Genomic DNA, 27837 nt, shown 5'->3' with positions numbered 1-27837 from the left:
CTAAGGGGTCTACAGCACAAGGGAGCAGAAGGATAACAACCTGAACCTTGCTGTTGGCATTAATTCAGGATATGATTTTGCACCAGAGGCTGTTTGCAAGTCCAGCCCAGCCTCCAGCCTCCATGGACAGTTGGGAAAGCCAACCACACCTAGTGGTCCAAGGACACCCAATTTTTGGTTGAACTCCCACTTAGGCAAAGCAACAAACCATGGGCTTTCCATCCTTATACCGAAGCATCTTTCACACCTGTGAGACCCTGGGCCTCATAGGGAGTATTTCCAAATACTCCCGGGGCCAACCCTTCCCACAAATACTGGTCAGATGACTCTAGACAGAGATTCTGACTGAGAAGAGAGGGATAGATGATAAATAGATAGATGGATAGATAGATGATTGACTAATAGATGCATGGATAGATGGATGGATGCATGAATGGATGGATGGATACATGGATGGATGGATGGATGGATGGATGGATGAAGAGGAAATGGAAGATATGTAGAAAAATAGAAAGATGATAAAGCGACTTGTGAGAGAGAATCGATGGTGACAATAGATGGCCTCCATCCTGTGCGCTGGCTCCCAGGACATTCCTGCTTTCTACATTGTGCGGCTGGTGACCACTGACTGGCCTGTTCACATGGTCTCATTTCCTGAAGTCATTCTCCTGGGTTTTAGGAGCACATCAACTCTGTTTTACACATGACATTCTGATGAAGCAGTGTCCTGTGAGGAAGAGCCCCAGCCTCAGCTCTGAGTATGTGGAGGGCAGCCATCCAGGGGCACTCTGTTCTGTGTCCCCAACCACCAATGGCCTCTTTGTGTCCCATATGTCCAAAGCCCAAAACAACCATCACGCTCTATCTCCCAAATGGCAGTGCTCAGGCTCTGTGACACCACCCAGTGACGTCCGCTCCTACATGGAAGGCCTGAGCCAACAAGGACATCACCGAAGGTGTGGGGGGAGTATGGTTCCCTCGGGTTGGCTCTCAATATACCTCTGTGATGATGACAACAGTAGGAACCTAACGGTGTCATGTCCTGCCCTGTATTTACAATCAGAGTAACTTCCAACAGGGACTCTAGGTCTGAGAGTCATAACACATAGCCCCAAGGTGGTATGGACCCAGCTTAACAAGAGGTGGTAGATCACACCAAAACCAACAAAATAACACTTTTCTTTCTCCCTGTAAAGTTAGTATGCAGAAAACTCTCTCACAAAGAGGAGAACCTGGAGGAGCGCCAAGGGCTTCCTGGCTCCTGTCCATCAGAAACCTCCATTTTCCCAGCATGCTCTTCCTTCTTACCATTGCCCCTTCCTATCATGGTGCCTCCATAACTGAAAGTTAAAGAAAGGCCTAGAGCCCAAAATCAGCTACTTCTAAAAAAGTAGTTTTGATAAAAAATGGAGAAAATCAACACAGCATTGACCAGAGGGCCAACACCTGCACACCAAGGCAGCTGAGCAACTGCAGTTCTTACCCTGCCGCCCTTCTCTCCGTTGGCACCTGGGAAGCCAGGGAATCCAATAGAGCCCTGCAAGACATTTAAAGGAAGATGAAACAAGACTGCCAAGCCAGGAGCAAGGGCCACGCTGTCATGCCCACTAGGGCAAGTTTTTGTTACTGTTCACACCCCTTCCTTACTCACTGACCAAATCTGCTTTGTACCCAAACATCCATGTAATACCCACATTCCCTCCACCCACCCAACTCATCCACCCACGGAATACCTACCTAGCTAGCCACCCTACTCATCCACGGCGGAATACGAAATCACCTATCCTTTTATTCTCCTATCATCTTTTTGTCTAGCCACCCACCTAACACCCATTCAACACCCATCTACCATTCAATATTTCCTGAATGTTAACTAGACCCCAAATCTAAAACCCACAGTTAAGTCTTAGCATGTTCCATCCCATTTCCCTCAGCTCCCACATAGAGGTTGTGCCTTGCCAGCAATGTTTTAGGGGATGGGAGAACATGGCAGTTGAGGTTCCCTGGAAATGGGGGTTGCATCTCACAGCTCTATTCACTGGTCCTGCTGTCATACTTTGTTACCTGTCCACAGTGCCTCAACTAAAGCATGACGGTTCACCAGGTCAGAAATGGATTCAAATCCAGGCATAGTATCTAACATTTTTCACCTCTACAGATGTACACACGGGTCAAATATGGTTCTCAAGACTTTGATCTGCCATACACTCAAACTCCTTCTATGTACAAAAAGATGCCACAGGGGCTCCCAGGACATACCCAGAGCAAACCACTGGGCACTAATGCAGGTGTTGTCTACAGCTCTTTGTGAGTTTCTGCCCTCTGGGTGACTTAACATCCTGACTTGAGCACATTCCTATTCCAGGAAGTCTGCTTGTTTCCACACCTTGCAGTCCTTCTCTATGTCCACCTGGCCACCCAGGCAGGAGACTGAAACAGGGGGATCTGGGGTGGGTGATACAAAACTCCCAGGCCACTGTGCAGCACTTTGTTGCATCTAGTCACAGCCCAAGGGCAGAGTATCAGATCCCGCTTTCTCATGCCCCAAAGCTGCCAGCACTGAGTCATATCCCACCCTCCCCTCTCTCAAATGTTCTCCACTCCTTCCCTCTCCTTCTGAGATAAGTACCTGAAAAGAGGAAAAGGAACTGGCCCTGGGATCCCATTTCCCAAACTTGGGTGGATGGCTCCCAGTGGCAGCTACATTGGAGTCACATCTAAGGGACATACTCCTGCAGGCTGGATGTGTGTCCACACAGAGCAGATAGTGGACAGGTCACTGCTCTCCCTTCGGTTGGCAGGCCCTGGCTCTTGTGGGTCAAAGACAGTGAAGCTAGCAGGCAGCAGAAGGACAGGGATGCAAGTCTGGGGCAGGCTGGCTGAGTGCTGCTAGCCAGGTCTCCAGTGCAGGCAGTGGTTATTGTTTAAGGAGGAACCATGAATAATAAAATGTGGGATGAGAAGAAAATAATGTTTACACTGATTTCCAAAGCCTTTAGGACCTGTTCTACTTAAGCCTGAACATGACTGAAGATAAGACCACAGTTGTCCCTCTCCTGCTCAGTTATAAGCCATTCCAAACTTCCAATGTAAAGAGGGGCTAAGAGGAGGCTGGTGTGGATAAGCCAGGGGGGCAAGCACCCCCAGCAGGCTACCAGGCCCCAGAACTGGCCTGATGGCTGGGATAGTTTCTGCCCCCTTGTCTGAAAGGCTCAACTCATTGTCCAAGTGCTTTCTTTGAGCTTGGTCAAATTAACACCAAAGGCTGCCTGGGGACTATGCGTTAGCAGTGAACATATTGTTCCACTGTGGCACAGAAGCCACAGAGAGGTGCAGAATGGATGAGGGGGTTTGGAGTGTGTGGGGTGCCACATGAAACAGTACCTGCTCATACTAAGGATACTCACATGCTAAGGACATACTTAGCAGGCTTAAATTACCTTTGGCCCTTGTCTTCCAGGGTACCCTGGTAATCCTGGCACTCCGAGCTTCCCCTAGAAACAGAAAAAAAAAGACTCATAAATCATAAACATGACTTCTCAACCTTATATTTTGAGAGGGGCTATGGCAGGTTGGAAGAGTAGGGTTGGAGTACAGAGGCAACCTGATCTCCCCACTGAGATCCAGTGTGTCTCTAAACCCTATTCTACCAGCATGCCTGGAAAAACAGTCACCAAACAAAGGGATGGATAGCATGGCCAGGAAGACCAATGTTTTTATCTGAGGTCAGGGGGGATTCTGAACACTCTGTAAGAGTTTTAGCCCATGGCCAGATGGAGTGGGAGGTTTCAGTCCTTGTGACCCCTCCTCCCCAGGTTACTGTCGACAATGTGTAGGAGGGTACTGCTGGTACAGGGCCTGCTAGAGACAGACGTCTCATGCACATGCCATGCTGTCAGACTGTAGTGAGACCATTCCATCACCCCCAAAGTGGAGATAGTATTTGATAGAGATGGTGCTCAAGTATGGCTGGTGAGGTCTCCAAGCTTTGCCTATACCTAAAGGAAAACACTCCTCTGAGGTGTGGTGTGGGCCTCAGAAGGGGAACTTGGAACAGGAAAAAGGCCAGCAGATACACACACACACACACACACACACACACACACACACACACACACACACACACACACACACACTGGGAGAGGTGGCAAAAGGCTGGGGTGGTAGCATGGGCTATTCAGGAGTCTCTCTACCCATGCAGAGCATGGGGGGGGCAATCTGGTACTCAGTGCCCACTAGGCATGGTTAAGCATTGTAAACACAAACCTTCTCCCCAGTGGGTCCCAGAGGACCAGGGTCACCATTGGGACCACCACGACCCTTTGGACCTTCAGGACCATCTTCTCCTCGGGGACCAGGTGGGCCGATCTCCCCCTGCAATCAGAAAAGAGGAGGTGAGTGAGACCCTTCCCAGTCTCCACCCCCAAATGACACCTCCCACACACATCAAAATACAAACTGCTCAGAGACCAACAACCGCAGAATGCTCATTAAACCTACTAACCCTCTAGGTATTCCCATCTGAGTATCTACAGAAAGCCCAGCGCAAGGCTCTATTTGTAGAGGAAGCAAAGCCATAGCACTTGCTCCCCCATCTCACCCTCATCTATTGAAAACTGAACTGTACTCCAAGGAAGTACCTTTTGTGTGACTCATTATCTATCTATCTATCTATCTATCTATCTATCTATCTATCTATCTATCTATCTATCTATCTATCTATCTATCTCCTTCCTCCATCTCATCTCCAGGGGCTCTCTATAAACCCCAAACTGGCTGAAAACTCCCACCTATCCTCCTGTCTCTTGAGATTATAGGCACACCCCACCACACCCGTGCCTCAGTCAAGTGGACTCGAATTGTGTGTGCTAAGACATCAGAGAGGAAGAGTCAAAGGAATGTCTTCTGTTGACCTAGAGTAGCCCCTCAGCCAAAGCACTAAGAATCCATCACCTGGAGGAGGCCTGGAGCCATCTTTAAAAGCAGCATAATGGAACACAAAGTCCCTTTTTTATTTTCCTCCTCTGACAGACATGAAGGTGGCTTCTGCCATTCTCTGTCAGGTTGTGGCAAAGTGTATAGGCACTCTTATTCTGGAATGTTTGGCAAAGGCACCTTTGGGGCCTGCTTTGGGGACAATTACGGCCTGAGTTAGCCAATAGACAAGACTCAGGTGTGTACAACAGTTGTGTCACCTTCTGCCAGGCTCTGACTCATTCTGAAGTTGTGAGGGAACGTCTCAGCAGGAGCTAGCAGGTGGCTCTACCGGTCACGACCTAGAAACTGTCCTCAGTGCCACCGTTAAACTCTGGTTCCTTGTGCTTGCTATGCTAGGAACCCTCCCACCTGAGCAAGCCATGCCCTCTTTTGCACCAACAGCTTTCTCTGGAGCTGGGGTGAGCAACCCATCAGAGAATGGTCAGGCTATGGGGCTTTAACCACTGCCCAGCACCAGATGGCAGGGCACTGGGGTTGCACAGCCTCAAGAGTGACTTGGACGCATCCTGTGGACCAGAATGGTCCAGGAGCTCAGCAGAGATTGCAGACCCTCAATAGCATATGGTCCTGCCAGCCATCTGCTACATCTTCGGCAGTGGCTTGCTTATGTGCCTATCTGGATGGTTTCCATTCTCCCTCCCATTTTCTCTTCCCAGGGTTGCTCATCACCCTCTGGAATCAAATTTCCCTGTAATCTAGAGGCCCCTATCCTTACTAAGCTGTCTATCTAGCACCCAAGGTAGAGTGACCATAGTTGTCCTTGGGGCTAACACAGGTGAGAGCTGCTCTGGCTTTGGAGTGGGAACCGAGGAGCAGTCTAGAGAACACTGTAGAGGCCCCTGGCCTTCAGACACTCTGTCCTAGGAGCAACATCTTGCAGAAGTGTTGCATCCTTTCTGATAAGATGCTCTATGGTTACAAATACCCTTAGCTTTCACGCAAGTCCCCAGGCCTCCTCTGCTTGTCCCTGACCCAAATGCTAGACTCACAACACTTACCCGGTCACCCTTTATTCCCATGTCGCCTTTAAACCCAGGGAAGCCGTCTTCACCCTGAGCATAGACAAGAAAATGCATCAGTCTATAGAAAAGGACTCTGCTCCACAGCAGCACTTTCCACTGCACAACGCAGAGTCCCCAGCCCCGGGCAGAAGCAGGAGAGCTGTATGGGGAAGGAGGCATGTGGGCACCTGGCCTCTCACCCAGCCCCTAGGCCACTACCACAGTATGCATGGTATACCAGGGCCATATGTTCTCAGACATTCCTTCTCCCTAGAACCATCCCAGTTTGCTTTCCTGGGCTCCTTGGGGCAGCACAGGAACTTTTCTGGTATGGCAGCATCCCTACGGAACCCAGTCACATCCTCTCAAGCAGCTCTGTCTTGTAAAGACAAGATAAAGTGGTAAAGCTGGGACTCTAGAAACCCTCTTCAAAAAGGTAGAAGGCCCTCCAGTAACAGAGCCTCCCAACAGAATAGGAACTCTCAAACACAGGGCTCAGAAACTCTTTGTTGGGGTGGGCACTGTCCTATGAGGACTTGCTTTTCCCCAAACCCCTATGAGATCCACATAATGGTGATCTTGGCTGAGTTGTTCAGAAGACACACCCATTCCCCTGACCCTGCAGAAGGAGACCTAGGGTTCTACTCCTGCTCTAGAAGGAGTAGAGAATGAAATGAAAGGCCTCTTTGCCTGTGTTCCCAAATGGTGGCAAGTGGTTAGTAAACACCCAGACACAAGGTAGACCACACAGCTATTGTGCTGTTGCCACCCATAGCCCTTGAAACAGTCCCTAGAGAATATATTTCAGGCTAGCAGATCACACACAAGAAAGGAGGCAAAAATGTCCACGGGTGTCCAGTGAGAAGCAGTGGCAAGCACACGTGCAAGCCCACATATATGCAGGTGCCAGGTGCTTGGGCTCAGGCTTGGCAGGCCCTGCTCTCACAGCCTTCAGACCTCAGTGTCCCAGGGAGCTCCACAGCCTGCCACAAAGGGCAGCCACACCTACTGTCTACAGTGGAATGACAACAGGGCTGCCCAATAGGATGGAGCTCAAGATGGGCACATCACATGCCAGTGCCAGGCCTCCTACCACCACATGGAAAGGACAGAAGTGGCTGATGGCACAGTTCCATGAGGCTCAGCATGTCTCATCCACCAGAAGTTCTGGGCACCCTGACCCTATGGCACTCAGAGTGCCTTATGTAGCTTTGTAGTAACTAATAATGATCCATACAGGCCTGATATGCAGCCTTGTCCATGGCAGTCAGCACCACATTCTGAAATGTGGCTTATATGTGAGTGTGAACAGTCCCAGAACTGGACATGCCTTCACATGCCCCAGCTCTGAGCCTGAGACTGGGCTGTAAACCTGGCCTGGATGGACTCTGGGCAGGAATGCTGGGTTCCTCGAGTAATAACCCTGACAACTGGTCACATGAAGACTGTTGGAGGAGGCAGGTACGTGAATACAGTCATATGGCCATCCCAGTGCCTCCTGGGTATGTTCTGAGCAAGCCCAGGAGATGCTGACAGTACCCTGGTCTTCAGCAGCTTCTTTCTACTTTTACAAACAAGCAAGCTTCTTTCCCTCTACATTCAGAGGCAACCCCACTGGGTCCTGCCTCACACTGAGCCAGCCCAACCTCAAGGGGACAGATCCTTACCTTCTCGCCCTTGGTGCCCTTCAGACCTCGGATGCCATCTGCCCCCTATGCAGGCAAGAAAAGAGAATGATCACAAACATACAAGATCTGTGGGAGGGGCCAAGGGAAAAGCTCCCACAGGGGTATGTACCAGCCTCAGATGAGCCCTCATCCACCACATCCCCATCTCAGGAGGGAGAGGCATTTCCTATTCTCACATTGATTGACAGGGGCTCATGTGAGGCCCCCAGTGTCCTTCATTCCTACACTGGCCTCTGACTCCTCTTTCTACACAAACATCCAAACCTCTCCCTGGCCAATTACCCAAAGGTCTAGTTTTGCCTCTCCAAGGGCCCAAACCCCTGCCAACACTTTCCCATGCTAACAAACCTGCTCATTCTAGAAATAGTCCCTCAGACCTTGCAGCTAGGAAGAACTCAACACAGGCAGGTTAAGATCCTGACCCTGTTCTATGGCCTCTGAGGATGTCCCAGGCTTCTGTGTGCCTCAGTTTCCTTATCTGGAAGTGAACTGATGAGGACCCTAGCCTTGTTTCTGCTGTTGGGAAAGAATGGTCTGAAAGCCCTCAGGGCAGTGAGTGACCAGTGCATATGAGGCGTCCAGTAGACAGTAGCTGTGCACCATCTGCTTGTGTTAATTCTGCATTATCATTGACAGGAGACAGGAGACTAATGCTACAACAATGACTGTGGCTGTCCTCAGCCCAGGGTGGACCACCTCACCTCCCTGTTAGATACAGCTCTAAGGACATAGCCTGACCCCTTTTCTCCCATTCTCAGTAGGCTCAGTGCTTCTGCTGGCGGAGGAGAAATCGTGAAACCTAGTGACAGATGCACCCATATCCTCATGGCCCATGACTTTTGACCTTAGGCCTCTGAGAGAGTGACATCTACCCACATGGATTCACAATTGACTCCAGGAGCTGCCTCAGGTCACCTTTGCATAGGACCCCAGAGGAGCCATGTGGCCCAGTTTCTTCTTGATGAGGCTGCAGCCTGGGCCTGAGCCACCTTCTGGACCCAGGGGCCACAGCTGCCCTCTGCTGGCCAGAGCTCCACATAGGCTTTTTTTCCAGCCTTTTGTTGCGGCTGGAAAGAACTTTAGAATGAAGGGTGGAGACACACAAATGCAGGAGCCTGGGCTGTGGTCTGGGCTTTGACATAGGAAGCTAGGAGCTACAAATCAGGTGCACAGGTACTATGAGATCTTAACCACAGGAGCGAGGTAGGGCTTGGAGCATCAGGAGACAAGCCCATTGTTGGCAACATCGCTCCTCGGTATCCCATGATGCATGACTCAGGATGCGGAATGGAGGAGCAAGAGGACAGCCATGGAGCAGGGAGATCTGCTCCATATTCATTGATCACTCATATTCATTGATCACTCGTCCTGACACTGGATAAATGGATGTGGGTTGACACTGGAGGTGCCCAGTCTGTTAGGACAGTGGCCCCTGGCCCTTGGTGGCAGCTGTAGATGGAAAAGGCCCTGGAGAAGGGGTGCTGACTCTAGGGAGTCTGCTCTGTGCTTGCTCAAACCTGAATCAGTGGTGGATGGAGAACTGAAAAATGGAAAGGGGCTTAGAGCAGACATGGGGGCATCTGGCATACACATGACAACACAGAGTCTGTGAGCACCCAAGCAAAGGAGTGTAAGAACATCTGTGGTGTAAAGGACTCAGGAAGGCGCGATGTGCCCTGTCTGGTCAGCAGCCTTGGAGCTAATGGTCTCTGACACTGTTATTTTCCTGAGATACCTTTTAGGTATCTAGATGTTCCAGAAGAAGACAGTGGGTGGGCTGTTCAGGTGACTGTTCAAGCCCACCCATCATCTCATTCTTCCAGGCATGTCCATGGAGGAGAGAAACAGAACCACAGGATCTGGCAGAGATGAACTCTCAGGTCCAGGCCTGTTGGCACAGACCTGTAATCTAAACTGCTCCTGAGGCTGAAATAGGATCCTGAGTTTAAGAGCAACCTCCTAGGCAGCATAGTGAGATTCTATCTCAAAACCAAAAGTGAAAAGAGACCTGGGCATTTAGCTCAGCGGTGGAGTGGTTATCGGATATGTGCAAGGCCCTGAGTTATCTCTCAGTAAGAAGCGGGGTTGGGGGGGATGTCTGTCAGCCCTTTCCACCCTCAGAGGCCACAGTGAGAACACCGGGTTGTGAAGCAGAAAGTGGTTCTAACCAAATAATGAATCCGCTTGCTCCTTGACCTTGAACGGCCAACCTCCATTTCAAATCCCCTAATCATTGAATTTCTCTTTCAGCAGACAGATAAGCCATGACAGAACTCTTTCTCAGGGAAAAGGTTAGTTAGGTGGGAAATGACCATATCTCCCTAGCCAAGGACTAACTACCCTAATGGCAACAGTGACAGTTACCACCCCACCTCTGCTGTGTCCATGGCCCTGGAACTCATTAGGTGGCCAGCATCACTTCTCTTCTCCAGAGCACAAGAAGCTGGAACATCTATTTCTCTTGTGAAAACTATCTTAAAGCTTGCTTTTCCCTCTGCTTCTAAGTCTAACTGGATTGCTCATGTCATGAGTGCATTTTAATCAGATAGATAGATAAGAGCATTCACCATAAACATTTTAAAGTAAACACCTTTCGGCTTGCAGAGGAAGGCTTATGCAATTAGCCTTGTATAGGAGCTGCCAAAGGCTCGGGGTAGGCGACAGGAATTTGTAAGATAAACACGCATGGAGCTCCTATAATCAGCATTGCTGCTCAATTATCACCCTTAGAGCATCCACCAGGCATTCTGCTGGGAAAAGCATGCTAAAGGCGGAATCTGACCTGCCTAAGGCTACCATCCTTGAGAGGTTGCTCTTGAGGGATGTCCCTGTTTCTGAGACATGGAAGCAGGGCCATTTGAGTTCAAGTCTAGCCTGGGGTACCATGCTTGGTGAAATTCTGCACAGTCTCTGAACACTGAGGTCCTGACTTCTCCACCCTCCACACCCCAGGACAACTGTCTTCTTGTGTCTACAGTGATGCTGGACAGAGAAAAAAATGCCACAAAGCAGATGGGTGAGGGCAGCAGCCTTGGTGACATTTATATCAATTCTTCAAACCTAAGAAGTCATTTTGTGCATGTGCTTGTGTACACCTGCACACTCACAGGGGCACATCTGTGTTTCTTTTCAGGTCAGGTTTGAAGGAAGGAGTAATTTTTTTTTTTTTTTTTTTTTTGCCAGTGGAAAGCCTGGAGCTTTGAGATGCTGCTAAGTCCCTGTTATGAAGAAAGAAAAGGCCCTGTCCCACTTATCTTCTACACAGGAATGTGCCTTTGCCCTGGGAACTTGGGAACTCGAGATTAAATCAGGCAGCTCAGAGCAAACACAGTTAGTGTTGAGGGAACAAAGGGGACCTTGCTCTCAATATTGCTCTGGCATTCTGTGTCCCGTTTAACAAGGTTCCAGGAATTTCTACAGCAGAAACATGATTGTAAACAAATGGACATCTCCCATAAACCTTGCCTCCCGGGATTTGAGGGGACACACTGGTCTTCTCTCTTTTTCAACATGCCAATGGCTCAGAGGACTGTTCCCCTGGCTGGCCATGGCCCTGCTGAATGAGATCTATCTACCCCCTGCGATAGCCTGGTAGGACAAATGGTAAACACAAGAGGATGGCCAGTGCAGTGCCACCTGCTTCTTCACAGCCTGACTAGGAGGTAGTTCCTTGCTATGTATCAATTTACCCCTTTTCTGGCAGGCTGTATTCACACCTGCTCAACCCTACTGTCCAGGCCCCAGCATCTGTATACTGAACTGGGGGGCCAGGCCATGCTTTAGTGCCTGGAATGGGGCTTAACCACAAAGGAACTTCCAGGAACCAGCCAGGGCCATGCACCCACCCCACCCTGACCCCAGGAAGACCCAGAGCTGCAAAGTCCCTCTTACCTTGACTCCTCGTGGACCTGGGTAGCCAATGGGACCCTGGGGGCCAGGAGGACCCTAAAAACCAAAGGGAAAGAACATTAGCTATTTTCAGGTGTGAGTGCCTAGGCAACCTCCATGGGATGCTGCAAAGCAGTTTTGTGGGATATACATGAGTCCCTGCCTGTGGTCCACACTGATACTGATGCTGATGGTGGAGGAAGCAAGGTGGTGCCTTTCAAAGAATAAACATGTCTGAGGATAATCAGATGCTGTGTCCAGTTCCAGGAATCCAGGAGGGGTGGGAGAGAGGTAGCCATGCAACATGAAGAAACATAGCCTGGGTCGAGAAAAGACAAAGAAACATGCCCCCATCCTAGGGATCTTGAGGTGATGCAATGTTCAGCTGAGGAGAACAGGGGTATCCTGTTCAGGGCAATGGCATCCTTCAACAGTCAAAAGACCTTCTCAATAACTGACCAGAGCTTACAGTTCAGGCACGAACCTCCACCCTGCCTAGGAGACCTATACAGAGACTGGCTGCTGGGGCAGGGTGCAGTGGGTACCTACCTGGCCTCCTTTCTCTCCTGGAGGACCTTCTTTGCCAGGGTGCCCCTGTCACAAGAGAGAAGGTCTTCATTAGTTAGCCACCTGCTCAGAAAGAGGCCTCATACCTCTACGGCATTTGTGTAAGTCCTCCAGATCTGCCCTCTCCAGGAAAAAAAAAATGAAAATTAAAGATGTCTTGACAGGCAGTCCAGCTACTTCTAGTCCCTGGACCTCGGCTGCTTCATCTACAAAATGGGAAGAAGCAATGTGGCCCACGGTTGGCTGATCATGGAAGGGACATGGATGTGAGATGATGAGGGTGTAGCAGGCCACCCAGCCTGATACTAGTCTACCCTCCAGGGCAGATTTCACAGACCACCAAAGGAGATTATGCTGTAACTCAAGGTCACACCAGCTAAATGAACCCTCAAGATCAGACTCCTGAGCCCCCAGGACCAACAAGGGCCACACCAGTTGCCAAATCAAGCAACTGGCTGTTGGGGAAACTGAGGGCAGGTAGGGTAAGAAGAGAGCCATCTTGCCACCTCACTGAGTGTATCAGCACCCCAATTTTCCTCAGCTACACCTCAGTGCGTCCCTGGGGCCTGGGAAACTGAGCAAAGGTGAGAGGTGGCCCTGCAGAGTCACCTGTGTCCTCTGGTCACCTCCCACATACCCACCCACATCTGGGCCAATTCCACCCTCCAGAATGCAGCATAGGCCGTCTCACCAGGCTGACCTTGGGGTGAGAGCCCTAGGTTCAAAAGCAGAGAGCCACAGGTAGAGAGGAGAGCAAAAGACTGTGTTCTTATGGACATGCAGTTCCACCACCACATTTTCCAGCAAAGAGACCAGGCAATGGGGGCAGGGGCGAGGCTGGCTTCTATCTCTGGATACATTGAAACTATTGCACATGCTTGGGCAAGTCACTTGCACTCTGTAGCCCATACTTCCTCTTGTGGACAATGAAATGACAGACACATAGTATAGCTTGAGTGGGTTAAAGATCTGGGGCCCCAGACACCAGTTCATCTCCTGGAAACAGTTGGGCATGTTGTTCCATTGCTCCTTGTAGGGAGACACTGTAGCCCCGCCCCCTAGTAGCCCCTACAGGTGTGCCTGGCCACACCCATGAGGGCGTGGTCAAAGATGACGCCAGGATAATTCTTAAGGGACCACACACACGTGGATGCCCTTTCTCTCTGGCCACGCTAGCTTGCAGCCTCTGGGCACGCTCTGGCTTGCGTTTGGGCTGGTGTTTATCTGAATAAAGAAATCTTAGTTTTATGGACTACGGATCATCTTTGATCGCACGCAGCACGCAATACTCAATAGCTCCTCTTAGTTGGATACCTGATTTTGCAAAGAGCTTAGCAAGTAAGTTGGGACAGCAAGTTCTCATGTGGGAGCCCAGCCACCTTTGAGGAAAACTGAGGCACCCACAGGTGGACTGTGCCTGCTGCTCTGGCCCTGGGAACGAGTTGAACCAGCCCCTGTCTTTCAGAAATGACAACTATGCTTAAGGCACCAGAGGCTCTTGGTTGCAAGACATAATCTAAGACAGCAAGGAGAGGATGCCGACCTTAGGGCTGACAAAGGGTAACTGTGGTCTTCATCTTAGTGCCCACCAGCCACAGACGTGGATTTACTCAGAAACTAGGGCAGGTGGGCACTAGGAGAGGTGGATGCCAGGATCTCTGTGACAGATGTAGTGGGTGTCACTAAGGAAGCCAAGTGCCCTCTCTGTGTGTAACTCCTTCAGGGACATGTTGGAGATTGCACTTGCACAGAGGACCTCAGAGACACCCAGGAGAGATTCCCTAGGGGCTCAGCAAGTACCAAGCAGAGTATGACCAACAGGGGCTGGTGGACACCATTGTCATGGCTGACCAGATGCCTTAGATGGGTCTCAGCTGTGTTCTAGAAGGAAAGCCACTGCAGTGGGGAGGCACGGGGCTCATTTTTCTAACCAGGAGGCTGACGAGAATAGAAGAAAATTTAACACTGACAAATCTTCCTGCTGTGCAAGGCGAGGCTGTGTTCTTTCTCTGCCAGTGTACATTTTCCCAATATTTTACAGGGGATGCTACTTTCATAATGGAAAAATAATAAAGCTTAAATTATTTGTATTTGATATTTTTCTGATTAAAAAAGTAATATATGTTCATTGAAGACAATTAGGAGAGCAGAAAAGGAAATTAAACTCCTCCACAGCCCACCATGCAGAGCCACGAGGCTGGTCGGGGGCACAGTCTTCCAATCCATTTTCTCTGTGTGTGTGCATACAAAGTGGGCAGGTATAATATGATCTGAATTTAATACTGGATCATGAGCACTTTCTCTAAACCTTAGATATTCATTCACATTTTATTTTTACTGGCTCCATTTACCCGTCATTTTGCTGTGTGCTGTGAAGAATTAATCACATTTCAGGGCACTGGATATGACTTGAAAGCCTCCCCCCTCTCTTTCTCCTTCCCTCTCTCCCTCACTCACTCCCTCCATGCATGTGCATGTTTATGGCTGTGTATATACATGTGTGTGACTGCATGTAGAGGCCAGAAGTTGATATCAGTGTTTTCATCAATTGCTCCCCACTCTAACCTTTAAAATGGGGGTCTCTCATTGGAACCTAGAACTCTCTGATTTGCTAGACTGGCTGTCTGGGAAGGCCCAGGAACCTTCCTGTCTCCTGTTTCCCAGCCCTGGAATTACAGGCATCACTGCCTTGCAAAGCCTTTATGCATTCTGGGATAAACACTACTAATGGGACCATCTCCCTGGCCTGTCAATCACTCTTTCTTCACAACCAAACTAAACAAATAGTAGAGGAAAACAGCCTCAGTCTGGTGGCCTCTTCAAAGTTTATCAACAGAGAGCTACTTGCATTAGGAGAGTCATCCATCTTCCCTCCCTTCCAAACACATGGACAACTGGATCTGGTTAGGGTCCTAATGTCTTCTTGGTCCACCTGCCATCTTTGGGCCCTTCCCAGGGAGGAAGCAGGCCTCCCCCACAGCACACATTAAAGGTTTGAGTTGCAATTGACAGGATGTAGAACCCCTAGGAGACAAACCTCGCAGCAGGTCTGTGAGGGAGTTTCTAGATTAGGTTAACTGAGGTAAGACTCCCCCTAACTATGGGCAGCCCCATCCCATGGGCTGGGGTTCTAGACTGACCACCCACATCCATCTCTCTCTGCTTCTTGAGGAGAGACGCAATGTGACCAGCTGCTTGGAGCTCCTGCATCTGTGACTTCCCCGCCAACGATGGACTGTGCCTCCCTCAAGCTGTGAGCCCCTCCTTCCTTAAGCTGTTATGGTCAAGTATTTTGTCTTGTTATTGTTAACAAGAAAAGTAATTCATACAGCCAGGAACAGAAACAACGAGTCTACAGGCCAGGGGCTCTTGGTTCCTCACCCACAAAATATAAAAGGAGGCCATGCTCAGGGACCAGGCTCTCAAGAGGTTTCAGTGTAGGAAGAGGAATTCCAGGCCAGAAGCAGCCAGGTATACTGAGGCCAGAGACATGTCTGGTTGTGGAAAAGATACAGCCACTCACACGCAAACCAACTCCTCCCTGCAGGAGATGTTTGGCACACTGCATTAGACCTCTATCCGTGGCTATCACCTACCACAAGAAACTGACACTAGGGAACCACAGTCCAGCGACCTGTGCTGGCCAGTGGGGGTGAGATGGAGCCACTCTATTTGCCACTTCCCCTCACCTCATTGTCTACTAAAAAATGTGCCATTTGCATCATTATTTTTTTGCAACACAAAATAAATGACAATTAAAGGACAGAAGTGACACACTTTGCAAGATACCAGCCACTTTGCTCCTAAACTCCCCACCTTGTCCACATGGAGATGGGAGTGACTACGTTTGTTTGCTCAGACCAACCAAAGGTAATCTGAGGTCTGAGATGCCCTGGCTCATGTGACTCTTGGCGTGGAGTGCAGTAGACAACTCATGGTGAAACCATTCCCTTACCATTAGCACACTCAGCATCCTCATCCAGTTCTTTTTCTCTTTTTCTACTTTTGCATGTGAGTGTGTGGTGTACATGTGTGTACATATGTCTATTTATGTGTGTAGGTAAACACAGGTATGTGTGTGAGCACATGGAGGGTTAAGGTTGCTGTCAGGAGTCCTCCTTGATCACTGTTCCACCTCAGTCGCTGAGGCAAGGTTATCTCAGACCCAGAGCTTGCTGATAGAACAAGTCTTGCCAGGCAGACTGTGGTGAACCCCTGCCTCTGCTTTCCAATGCTGGAATTATAGGTGGACACCATGAGCAACCAGCATTTGCATGGGTTTTATGGGTCTGGACACTGGGCCTCACATTTGTGCTGCAATCACTTTTATCACTGAGGCATTTCCCTAGTCCCCCTACCCTTGCATTTAGTTTTTAATGATGTTATTAAAACAATAAACGAAACTGTCATAAATAATTAATGTATCTCATCTTGCTTTCTGAGATATACCCTTTCGGTTTCACTAAACACTAAAGAGCACATGGAGCCGGGAGGGAATATTGGGAGGGGGAAGAGAGAAATTGGAGGGGTGGATTTAATAATTTACTTTTAAAAATATTTAAATTAAATTTAAAATTAAAAATCCCTCAAGCCAGCAACGTCTTCAGGCAGAATGGCAGCTGTGGGTAGACACACACACACACACACACACACACACCCCTAACTGCTTCCTCTTCCTTGCTCCCCGCTTTCTGCACAGCTTGCCCCCCAAGATTGGACCTGTCGCTCACTTGCTATTTCCAGGCCCTGTCTAATCTGGCTCCCCAGCTGTGCTCACTGCAGACATATCCCCCTGCCAGCAGCTTTCCCCCAAACTCAGTGTGTGAACACTAAAAATACCCCTGGCAGACCCTGCCCCTCACTTCCCACACCGGTGACACGTGTGATGGCTTGGAGCCCAGCCCAGTACTGTGAAGTTTCAAACACGATGCTGAGTTCGGGGAACTAATTTGCACGCCCTAACAAGTAAGTAAGGCTCCCACTGTGCAGTTGCATCCCCTCTGTGGCAGGAACACAGTATGAAAGCTTGTCCGGGATCTAGTAATCACTCAGTATGGAGCACCAGAGCACGAGCTTCGCCCACAAGGTTTAGGGCAACCAATGCTCCCAGTTCCCCTCTGCGAGGAGAGGGGCTTCCTGGAGAGAGAGGGAGGGGCACTACTCACCGGGGGTCCATCAGCACCGGGCATTCCTGGGAGACCTGGTTTCCCCAAAGGACCCTAATACAAACCAGAGAGCACGTGAGAGAGGGAACACCTCTGATGTTTACTCCTTCCCTGGGATGCCCAGGCCTCCAAAACAACTCAGATATTGTCACTCAGGATGCCTGCTGTGGTCCTTGCTCTCAGCATCCAGTTCTCCCTGCACCCAAAGAGGTGCCCCCTTTGCCAGAATCTTCAGTTCTGCTATGGGAGCACCTCCCCATCTTCCTTCTCCCTTGCATCTCCTGAGCAGATGCTGGTGTCCTGGGAGCCTTCTGAAGCTGCTCAGGACCCCACCCCCCAGTGACATCCATTGTATCCCTCCTACAGCAGGGTAGAGCAGGGCAGCCACAGGGCCATCATGCCACTATCCCACTGTCTTTGACATTCTAACAAGGTCCAGGTCTAACACAGCCTAGTTGTCTGCATTTCAACAAGTGCCCCAGGATCTAGATGCCCTCAGAACCACTCTGAAGTGCTTCTTGCTGGTCAAGATCTAGATATTTTACATTTTCCCAAATCACCCATGCCTGGGTTCTATGATGCCATTGGAAACTCAAGTATCCCAGGACATGGTAAGTGCTAGAGTCTATGTGCCAAATAGAGTTTTACTAAAACTCAACTAAATAAGATTTCCAATTCAATCTAAATTTCCAATAAATGGCTCATAGTTCATACTCAGCAGTGTGCTGATTTTGGGGGTCCCCATGCCTTGCTAAAACTGGCACCTCCCCACATAGATGGAGACTAAATGGAGATATGAATCAATGAACAAGAAGATTTAAGAGCCTCCCTGAAGCTGACATGCTTGGCTCCCAGAGGGCTGAACTTCGGGGCCTTCTGGAGAGCAAGGTGTACATGCCTGCTAGTGAAAGCCAGCAGATCCCTCAGGCCGGAAATATAGCCCATGAGCAAGGAAGCCCCTCTGCACACACCCAGCTGTTCCACCTACCTTTTCTCCTGGAGGACCAATGGCACCCTGGGGACCTGGAAGACCCTAAGGGAAGAAGAAATAGGAGATAAGGAGACTGACCTCACCCTCCACTGATCATCCCCTCATCCAGGCACTAGCCATGTTGATGGCAAAACTGAAGTCTGTACTTCCCAGACACTTGACCAGAATCTGTACCCCATCCCTGGCTCCAAGCCACCTTTCCAGGACACTTACCTGAGCACCGGGATTACCCTGCTGTCCGGGGGGCCCAGGCTCTCCCTGGGGACCCTATAGGAAAACAGAGGCAAAGGTCCTGAGAAGAGGGTCTAGGAGCCACAACCCATTTGGAGGAACCCCATTTTCACTTCTCATCTTTTCCTCCTGCTCTGAACTGTCCAACAGTAGCCCCTGGGAGTCAATGTGTGAAAACAGCTTTCAGGAAAGGGGGGACCCGCCATTGAAAGTAAGCAGATCCTTGCACCCATAGGATTAATGACTTGACTCTGAAAGGGGGATGCAGACTTGCATGTATACCCTAATGTCCTTCCAAGAAGACAGTGTGACAGGAGCTGAGCAGGAAATACTCTATTAGTAGAAAAGTATGGCCTTGAAATAGATACAGAGTTAATAGACCCACTGCCTGTTGGAACTGACTCCTAGCTGTGCCCACTTTGGATAACAAATACCAACTTGGGATTCCGACACCAGAGGCTTCTGCCACCAGAAGAGGGCAGCACCAGGCCGTGGGCCAGAGGCTAAGGTGCCCACTCTCCTGCCCCAATTAACAGCTGATAACAGACCTCCTCAGCCAGGCATGGACTATACCCACAGACCATCACCAAAAGCCAGGTCATGTGACCCCTGGGACTCACCACATTTCCTTTCGGGCCAGGCTGGCCGTCCATTCCAGTTACACCCTGCAGGAGAGTGATAAAGAGATGTTTTCAACACAGAATGAGCAACCACACTCACTCCACATGCTCAGACATGAGCCTGAGGTGATTGCAGGTGGTACATTCTCTGAGGAAATGGCAGACTTGACCCTCCACCCCTCACAGCTAGGGCTACTGACCTTTCACCATAGGCTAGCTGAGCCATTGGGTCCCAGCATCCTCATATGAGCAGACCCTGAGCTCTAGAAAAATATCTCAGAGGGACTGGAGAGGGTAGGGCCAGTCTGACCCACTGAAACAGAGTCCCCATCAGAACCTTGAGCTTCTGCCTCCTTCCAGAACTGAAGCAGAGAAACAATGTGGCACCCTGAGGCACTGCTTATGACAGAAAAGAAAATCCAGCAGGTGTGCGCCACAAAGGAGGTGGAAAGTCTAGAAGAGCTCAAGGCCAGCTACCTCAACCCTACCCATTTTCTGGTTCTTCATGTATGGGTATGAAGGACCCACAGCCCCTCATACCTACAGCCTCACACCATGGTCAGCATGGCCTCATGCCCTGTGCCACTAGCTAGGTTAGAGGGTTTCTGCAGCTACAATGTGGACACATACAGCAAGAGGTGACAGAACTTACTGGAGGTCCTGGAGGGCCAGGAGGCCCTTTTGGCCCAAGAAGACCACGTGGTCCCTGCAAGAAGAAAGGACAAGGAAAAGTGAAATCCAGCTGCCCTTCTTGATTGCCCTGCACAGCACATGTCCAGTACAATGCACCCCACTGGAGCTCAGCCGCTGAATCCAGAAGCCTGAGAGAGATGCCACCATGCCCCACTTAGCCCACCCTCCTCTCTACCTGGACACTGGGAATCAGAAGGGGGGGGGGGGGTTCCTGAAATAGAGAAGCTCAGCTGGGCATCAGGAATGTCCTTGGGAAAGGGGCCTTTCTCGCCTGCCCCTGACAGAGAGGTGAGCACAAAATCCCACCACAGAAAACTCATGAAATCACATTCATCTGCTGGATCTAGTGTTTATCAATGAGTCTTCGGTCTCTCTCCCCACCGCATGCAATGCTGACAGAGCTCAAGGCATCAGGGAACAGGGTCAGAAGACAAAAGGCCCGCAAGGAACTTCGGGGCCTTGTTGGGGACAGCAGCTACATGGGAGAGCCACAAGCTATCCTCCTCTCCCCTGGGCACTGAGGGGTTGTGCACAATGCCTGCAGCCTACACAGAGGGCCTGGTTTGAGGCACCACTGAAGTCTGGGGCAGATATGGGGCTGAAGGGGAACTGCCCACCCTGGGAATTACAGGCTTCAGCCAAGGCACTTGGATCTCAAGTGTCCTTGATTCTGACAGAATCTTTTTAGATGGGATAAAAAAATGCAACAACCTTTCCTCACAATCTGTGTCCTAACCGCTTCCTTCATTATTTTAACACTTAGTCTTATAAATGTTTTGGAGACACTAATAACCCAGAAGGCACCGCTTAGATGTGTATTAAGGAGAGCGGCGCTGATGGATCCTCCTCAGTGGCTAATCAGACATCTAGGGTATAATTTCATCCCAAATGAACCTGAACATGCCGACCCCGCGCTCTGCCCTGTGCGGCATTTATGGCATAGCTCATCAATTAGCTTCACCAGATGCAAACAGCCACCTGACTTGGATAACGAAGGTAGGCTTCTGAGCATCAGTAAATGAAAGGTAATTAATGTCCCTTTACCCTCTTGGAAATCTGCTTTAAGCCTAAATACAAGTTGTATGGCTGAAGAGAGCTTTCCCTGCAGTGGGCCAGCAACCACCCTGGAGGGTGCAGTTGCCAGGCCTGGGGCAAGTTTGGGTCTATTCACTCCCCTTGACTGTCCCAACACCCATTATGGCTGCTCCCAGGATGCCTGCCATGGCACCCTGGACACCTACAACAATGTACTCAATGCCCATCATGTTACTTAGGTGTCTGCTATGATTCTTGCAGAACGCCCCATAGTGTGTCTTCCTGTCTACTCTGACACACTTGGGTATCCACCATAGAACCTCTGAATGTCCTCCATGCTGCACTTGGATGCCTAGCATAATTCCCTGGAAACTATGATGCCCCTGGATATTTTCTGCAGCTCTCCAAGGCCAAGCTTCCTCCTGTAGAAAGGGTCAGTATACATTCCCTCAAGTTGTCCAGCCCCTAGGGTCCTCCCTCTTTGCTTTCTTGGGCAACCTCCTTCCCCAGACCAAGCTCTCCAATCTACTCCACACCCATCAAATCCTGAATGTGGAGCTGAGGCCCAGAATCCCCCCATCAGCTACTTACAGGCTCCCCGGGCAGCCCCCTAGGCCCAACTTCTCCATCGTCACCCTATGGAGGAGAGAGAAGATGTTTAGTGACAAGCTTTGAGGCCTGGATACCCAGAGGCCATCTCCCAGGAGCACACAGCAGGATCTGCCTACTCTGCTCAGGTATATGCTAATTTGCTAATGCTGTTCCCATAGGAGAGGCCCCTTCCTCACTCTGGAGCTGCAAGGGTGTGAGGCTTGGAAATAGGCCCTGCTTGCCAGCTACATTCACAGCTGTGGCAAAGGCAGAGAACACTTAGAGAGTTCAAGGCCTTCGCCACCCTTGTTAGTAACAGAAGCTGAGGACAAGGGCATCAGAGGAGGGACAGAGGAACTCTGAACAGACCACTCTGAGCTTAGGTCTCCCAGGGTCCAAAGAAGCCAGTGGCAAACTCAGAAGAGCTTTTTCCTCCTGACTCCAAATAAGAAGGTTGCCCTGGCTCCACGGGGTCACACCCAGGGCTGCTAGCCAGGACACATCTCCCTCTCCCTGTCACACAACTCAGCTCTCCTGCCTTACACACACACACACACACACACACACACACACACACACACACACACACACACACGAAGAAAGACATGCATGCTCACACGCAGCCTGCCTGCACACATGCTCATGTGTGCCTACATTCAATGCATCTACTCATAGACATGTAATTGTGCTGGCACACACATAACATACATACATATATTCACGCACCTAGGAGTACACTTTTGCGCACACAGCAGAGAACATGTATGCATACCCTTTGTGTGCACATACGTACACAAAGGCATACAAAACATAGTGCACATGTACACACAATACATAGATAGTTGAGCATATGAATGCATGCATATGAACCCACACACACATTTCCTAAATCAAGGGGGTGGGGCATCCAAAAGTACCCCTCTCCTTCCTCAGCTTACAGCTGATTAGGCCAAGGCCCAGATAGGGGAAATTCCTGGCAAAGTGACACTGGAGAAGGCAGTACTTCTCTCTCACTTCCCTGGGGTTCTTGAGCCTCCCAGCAATATTGCAAGGAGCCCATAAAACCCTATCGCTCATTCTCTGCTGTGCACATCTGTGCTGTGGCCCGAGTATGAGCTTAGTCTCCAGCCCCTCAAAGGTACCTGGGATGGACACTGAGGAGTCCTCTGGGTACAGAGCCCAGACTAAGAAGCCAGCACCAGCTCTTCCCTCCCCCCTCTATTCCTATATCGGTTGCTTCGCCCTTCCCTACCTCTGGGGCCAGAGATAATGACTTCCCTTGTCCTTCCACCCCCTGCTCTCCTCAAGCCCTTGCTTCTCTATCTGACACCTCATTTAGATGAGATCAGCAGAGCTGCTGAGCTCATTAAGTCTCTGGCCTCTCCACTCCACAGGATCCAGGACACCTGCCTCCTATAGTTAGAAACTCGGCTTCTGAGACCCATGACAGTTTGACCCTCATAGGTAAGAAGGATAAGGTGAAATGAATGCTTGGGCCTTGCTCCACACAGCCACCTCCCTGTGCCAACATGCACCCTCCCCAGCACCTCCCCAGTCTTTCCCCAGCACCCTCACCAACCCTTATGGGCCCACACTTACAGTTATCCAGTATAAATTTAGAGAACAGGATGCTGAGATACATACCCTTTCTCCATCATCTCCTGGAAGTCCGGGTGGGCCAGAAGGACCAGGGTCACCCTAGTAAGTCAACCGGGGTCAATGTTAACCACTGCAGAGCAGGTTGTCCACAGCTGTGCCAAGCCGCTTTCTCTGTCCTCTTAGGTCTAACTCTGAATACCCTCAGCCTTGCAGGCTAGTTCCCCTGGGAGGAGGACATATGCTGAGTGGCTGGCCACATAGTCTAGTGGCTGGCCACAGAACCTTGCACCTAAGTCCCATCTGGATAGCTTGATGGCGGCAGAATCACCAGACTGAGCACCTAGCAGGTTTTGTGGGGGACACAAACATACAGGCACGTGGTGCACTCAGTGTGAGGGAGGGGTACCACAGAAAGGTACCACCCTGGACCAAGAATCCCTGAGAGTCAGGCCTGATTTACCTCATGAAAACCTGCAGTTCCAAGCCTTGCCTGTAGCAGGCACTCAATGTGTGCTCTTATCAGTAGGTCAAAAGGACTGCACACCCACCTCCTACCCCCAAACAAAGACCACCACTGGTGGCTGCGAGTTTGCCCATATATGTGCATGATTATATTGTTGCATCCCTGTGTATGAACATGCATGTATACCCGTGTCTGCCTGTACGTATGTGTGTGACTGGGCGAGTATGAATGTCTGTACCCATGTGTGTCAGCTTATATACATGTGTGCTCCTATGTATATATATGTATATGCACATGGGTGTCTATATGCCTGTGTCTGTATGTGCCTGTATGTGTATGTGCTTGTGAATGTATGCATATATATTTGGGTCCTATGTGGTTATGCTTACATACACGTCTCCAAGTTTGTATGTGTGTATTCATGTGTGTGCCTGTGAATATGTGTATAAATGCATGCATGTGTGTGGCTAAGAATATGTGTATATGCATATGTGCTGGATGGATGTGTTCCTTTGCATTTGTGTGTATGCCTATGAAGGTATCTGTGTACATGTGTGTAATATATACACAGGTGCCTGGATGTCCTAAACAATGCTACATTTACCAGCAAACCCACTTGAAGGTAAAGCAGATCAGAGAGGCTCCGCTCCTAGAGAGGGCTGAGAAAGGCAGGAAGGCACCATAGTGGCCAACACCTGCCCTCCTTTGCAGCAGGCTCTTGAGATTGCCCCACCCTCCCGGGGTCACAGCCTTATGTCCTGACTCTGCAGCGTGCATGTGATAGCTCCTTGATTTCCCATGCATGGGAAGCCTCCCTTAGGCAGAAAGTGGGCTCTATAAGCTTCTAAAACTAGTTCTAATACACACATTCCCTCACTCCCCTGTCCCTCATAACACCCTGGGGTGAGGTGCCTGCCAAGCCTGCTCAAAAGTTTCAGTGGGAAATCCAACAACTTCTCTGGGTTAGATCTTCATCAACAAAGACTTCATTCTGGGGGTCAAGTCTATGAGCAGCCACAGTGCCTAACATGGGCATGCTGTGAAATGGGGGAACCCGGCCCCATTTAAGGAACCTGAGACTGTTGGAAGGAAAGAAGCCTCCCCGAATCCCGCAGCAAATACTTACCCTGTGGCCCTTCTCTCCTGGCAATCCAGCTAGGCCATCAAAGCCACGGTCACCCTGCAAGGACAAGAGAGCTGCATCAAACACCCATACACATCAGGACCTAGTTGTAGCACCCTTAACTCAGCACGCTGTACCCAGGACCCTCTCATGGCCCCTGCACAGTCCTCCTGTCTCAGGCCACTATGGAGTCTGCATGTACCACCTCCTCTCTCCCAGCAAGGCAGAGGTTGGGAAGGGAGGAGCACTGTTGTGCCCATGCCAAAGGCCAGGGCACCATTGGGAAAGTAGGCATGCAGTTTATCCGTGGCCACTGCCAAATCAGCATGTGTTCCTTTGCTCTGAGTCCCATCTGTCTTGATGGCTGCAGCCTTGTGACCTGAGGGCTGCCACACACCAATGCTCACACTCACTGGTGAAGGCTGCAGCATCTTCACTTGCAGGAACCCTGGCTCTTGCCTCCCAGCCTCATGGAGACCAGTATCAGCATCCCATATTGTGGGTGAGTAAAGCAGGTAGGATGAAATCAAGAGGACGGTATTTGAGACTTTTCGTGACTTTGTAGTTAAAAGATTCTTGTCCTCCTGTCATCCCCAGCCTTCAGTGTTCATTAACTCAGGGTTCACAGGAAGCATTCAGGACTTTGGAACCAGGGGACCCAACCCAGATGTACTGAACAGTGACAGTTCCTGGTGACCCAGGCATGGAAGAGAGAGTCCATGCAGGGTCATGGGAAGAGGAATGAACCCAGGATCCACAGAATGGGGGGGGGACAGCTGTCACATGTCTACACAAGTCCTGTGTGTGCACAGGAGCCTCTTCTCACAACAGATGTGTCTACTCACCCTGACAAGGCCCAGGTCCTGACTTCCCAAGGCAGTGCAGGAAGACTTATATCCCATAGACTTGGGACGATCTGGCCAGTCATACCCCCAAGAGTGTGGCCTGCTTACCTGCACACTTCCAAGGGGTTCTCACGACTGGAGCCACCCCACCTCACTCAGTGCAGATATAGAGAGGGCATCTGCCCCTTTAAGGAAACTGATTCTTGCCTATGCAATTCACCTGTCAACCTGTCTTCACAACACACACCAGAGGGACTCATTCAAGTGAGTCAGCACTCCCTATAGTCACACTCATCAAACAGGATGGTTATGTCATCAACATGATGTCAGGGATGATGTGGTCCCCTGACATGAGAGGTGTGGGCAACAGCCTACCTTGGGGCCTGTTTGTCCAGGCATGCCTCTTGCTCCATCACTCCCAGCACGGCCCTAGGACAGAGGAGACAAGCAGTCCATATGGAAGAAAGGGCAGCCCACAACATCTTCGGGAGCAGCTGCCCAGTAGGCCAAGTTGAGGGAGGAGATCATGGAAAGTACTCCAGTCAAGGGGGATTGTCCAGTGTCATCAGACTGGACTGGGGACCCAGATCCAACAGCCCAAGGCCATGCCACACCGTTGGCCAAAAAGTAAGAATATGGTGTTTGTCTCACTAGGACTTTCCCAGAAGCCTGATATCGCCTGTCCTTCTGGTCTTGGGGAGGATGATGGGATTTGAATGGCCCAGTGCAGGGAGCTTGCTTTTGTGGCTCCTGTGACACGTTAATGACAATCATAGGAAGCTTGGCTCTTTGCTACCACTGGGAAGAAAATTAAAGACCAAATATTTGTGGAAATGATAAAGGCCTCTCTTGGTCCATCTGTATGAGAGGTCCAGGGGATGTGTGTCCCACTCAGACAACACAGTGACCTAGAGGCAGGATCTGCACTGTGACTAGTCACTCATCTTGTCCATTCTCACACTTGCTTCTAAGACATGGAAAATATTCTAGAGCAAACCCAGGGTGCCCAGTTGATTGTCATGGGACCGAAGGCCAAGTGGGGACCTTTGGATTGCGCTATAAAAGCTACAGTCACCACAGGAGAGACACGAGGGAACAGGGACTCCCTGCCAAGCCCCTGCTCCCTTGTGAGGCACACCAGTCTTTCCTTTCCCATCTTCTGTAGATGACTGGTCATGGGTTGGGGGTGTTGCCTGTGGGCTCATGGTCAGGCATGGAGGCCATGTGGACAATGGTAGTTTTGGGGTCCATATGTAACCATGAGAACGTCTGTTGTGGGAACAGGATGGGTTAATTAAGGCTTTTCTAGCCTTCCTAGAGTGTGGTCATCACTTTTTAATAGTGTGGTATCTTGTAGCAGCTGTGTTCCTGGAGAAACCAGCTGGACCCATCCAAGAGGACACCATTCTCAACAGGAAATCCCAGGAGGCTAGAGGGCTGAAGGAAGGCCTGAGAGGGAGCCGAAATAGCCATTTATAGAGAGAAGGCATGAGGTGTCCCCAAAGACAAGGCCCACTGTCAACCATCAACAGTGTGGATCCAACTCCTGCTGTGACCTGTCTGGGAGATGACTTTAGGGACAGGTGAACCATCTCACGTGGACACAGCATTTGTTCCTAAGCAGCTGCTCAGACACAATCTTAGAGGTGGACATGGGACAATGAGGCACTGAAGGGGACAGTCTTCCTCAGGTCTGGGCACAGAGGCTGTTCCCATACCACATGCTCATAGCACCTAGAACTTACCCGTCTTCCAGGCTTCCCTGTTGGGCCAGGTGGACCTTGAACACCTCGTGGACCCTGCCAGAAATCAGAGGACAAAGCATTAGGGTATGTCCTCTTCTAAGGAAAGATAACATTCATCCCCAATGCCTGTCAACCTATCTCATAGCTTGCTGTGCCAGTTGGCCACATGTGGCTATTTTGGGGACAGGACACAGAAGGCTGGTGACAGATAGTACAGAGAGCTTGTTCGATGGTACCAAAGGACAATTCTTCCTGATTTTGTTGAAGAATTGGGTCACCACTAGCAACCAGGAATCGCCCTCCTGAAAGCAAAGCAGAGATAGTTTTACACGTACCTGGGGTCCCATGTCTCCTGGCTCACCCTTCAAGCCTCCACTCCCAGGAGGACCCTAAGGAGACAGTACAGGATTAGTGTGTGCTCAGACAAGTGCCACAGGGCACAGTAAAGCTGCACAGGTGTGTGTGGAGCAGACAATGAGCCCCTCACCACAAGGCTGACCTGCGCACTGTGACAAAGGGAAAAGCATGTCTTCTGGGAGACATGGGGACCTGTAACTGCCAGGGTCTCTTCCTGGTTCTTCGTGGAGCCCCAGG

General features: G+C 50.2%; 1 protein-coding gene across 5 annotated transcripts in view; it reads right to left on the bottom strand.

Moving 5' to 3' along the window:
* Window positions 1–27837, bottom strand: part of LOC107977033 (collagen alpha-1(V) chain) — a 151239-nt gene that overhangs the window by 43108 nt on the left and 80294 nt on the right. For all 5 annotated transcript variants that reach the window (XR_003486716.2, XM_027423035.2, XM_027423036.2 and 2 more), the window contains exons 15-32: window positions 27579–27632; window positions 27244–27297; window positions 25874–25927; window positions 24657–24710; window positions 23113–23166; window positions 21469–21513; window positions 19802–19855; window positions 19150–19194; window positions 18512–18565; window positions 18296–18340; window positions 17308–17361; window positions 12125–12169; window positions 11579–11632; window positions 7667–7711; window positions 5997–6050; window positions 4267–4374; window positions 3441–3494; window positions 1484–1537 (exon numbers count right to left, since the gene is read on the bottom strand). Coding sequence is in view for 4 of the 5 variants with exons in the window: in XM_027423035.2 (XP_027278836.1) it covers window positions 1484–1537; window positions 3441–3494; window positions 4267–4374; window positions 5997–6050; window positions 7667–7711; window positions 11579–11632; window positions 12125–12169; window positions 17308–17361; window positions 18296–18340; window positions 18512–18565; window positions 19150–19194; window positions 19802–19855; window positions 21469–21513; window positions 23113–23166; window positions 24657–24710; window positions 25874–25927; window positions 27244–27297; window positions 27579–27632 (981 nt within the window). In the remaining variant the exon portion in view is untranslated. The remainder of the gene's footprint in view (window positions 1–1483; window positions 1538–3440; window positions 3495–4266; window positions 4375–5996; window positions 6051–7666; window positions 7712–11578; window positions 11633–12124; window positions 12170–17307; window positions 17362–18295; window positions 18341–18511; window positions 18566–19149; window positions 19195–19801; window positions 19856–21468; window positions 21514–23112; window positions 23167–24656; window positions 24711–25873; window positions 25928–27243; window positions 27298–27578; window positions 27633–27837) is intronic.

Source organism: Cricetulus griseus, chromosome 6 (genome assembly GCF_003668045.3).
Source record: "Cricetulus griseus strain 17A/GY chromosome 6, alternate assembly CriGri-PICRH-1.0, whole genome shotgun sequence".
In the NCBI taxonomy this organism is placed as follows: Eukaryota; Metazoa; Chordata; class Mammalia; order Rodentia; family Cricetidae; genus Cricetulus; species Cricetulus griseus.
The sequence above is the reverse complement of the archived record's forward strand: the minus strand, read 5'-3'. Positions and strand labels throughout refer to the sequence as shown.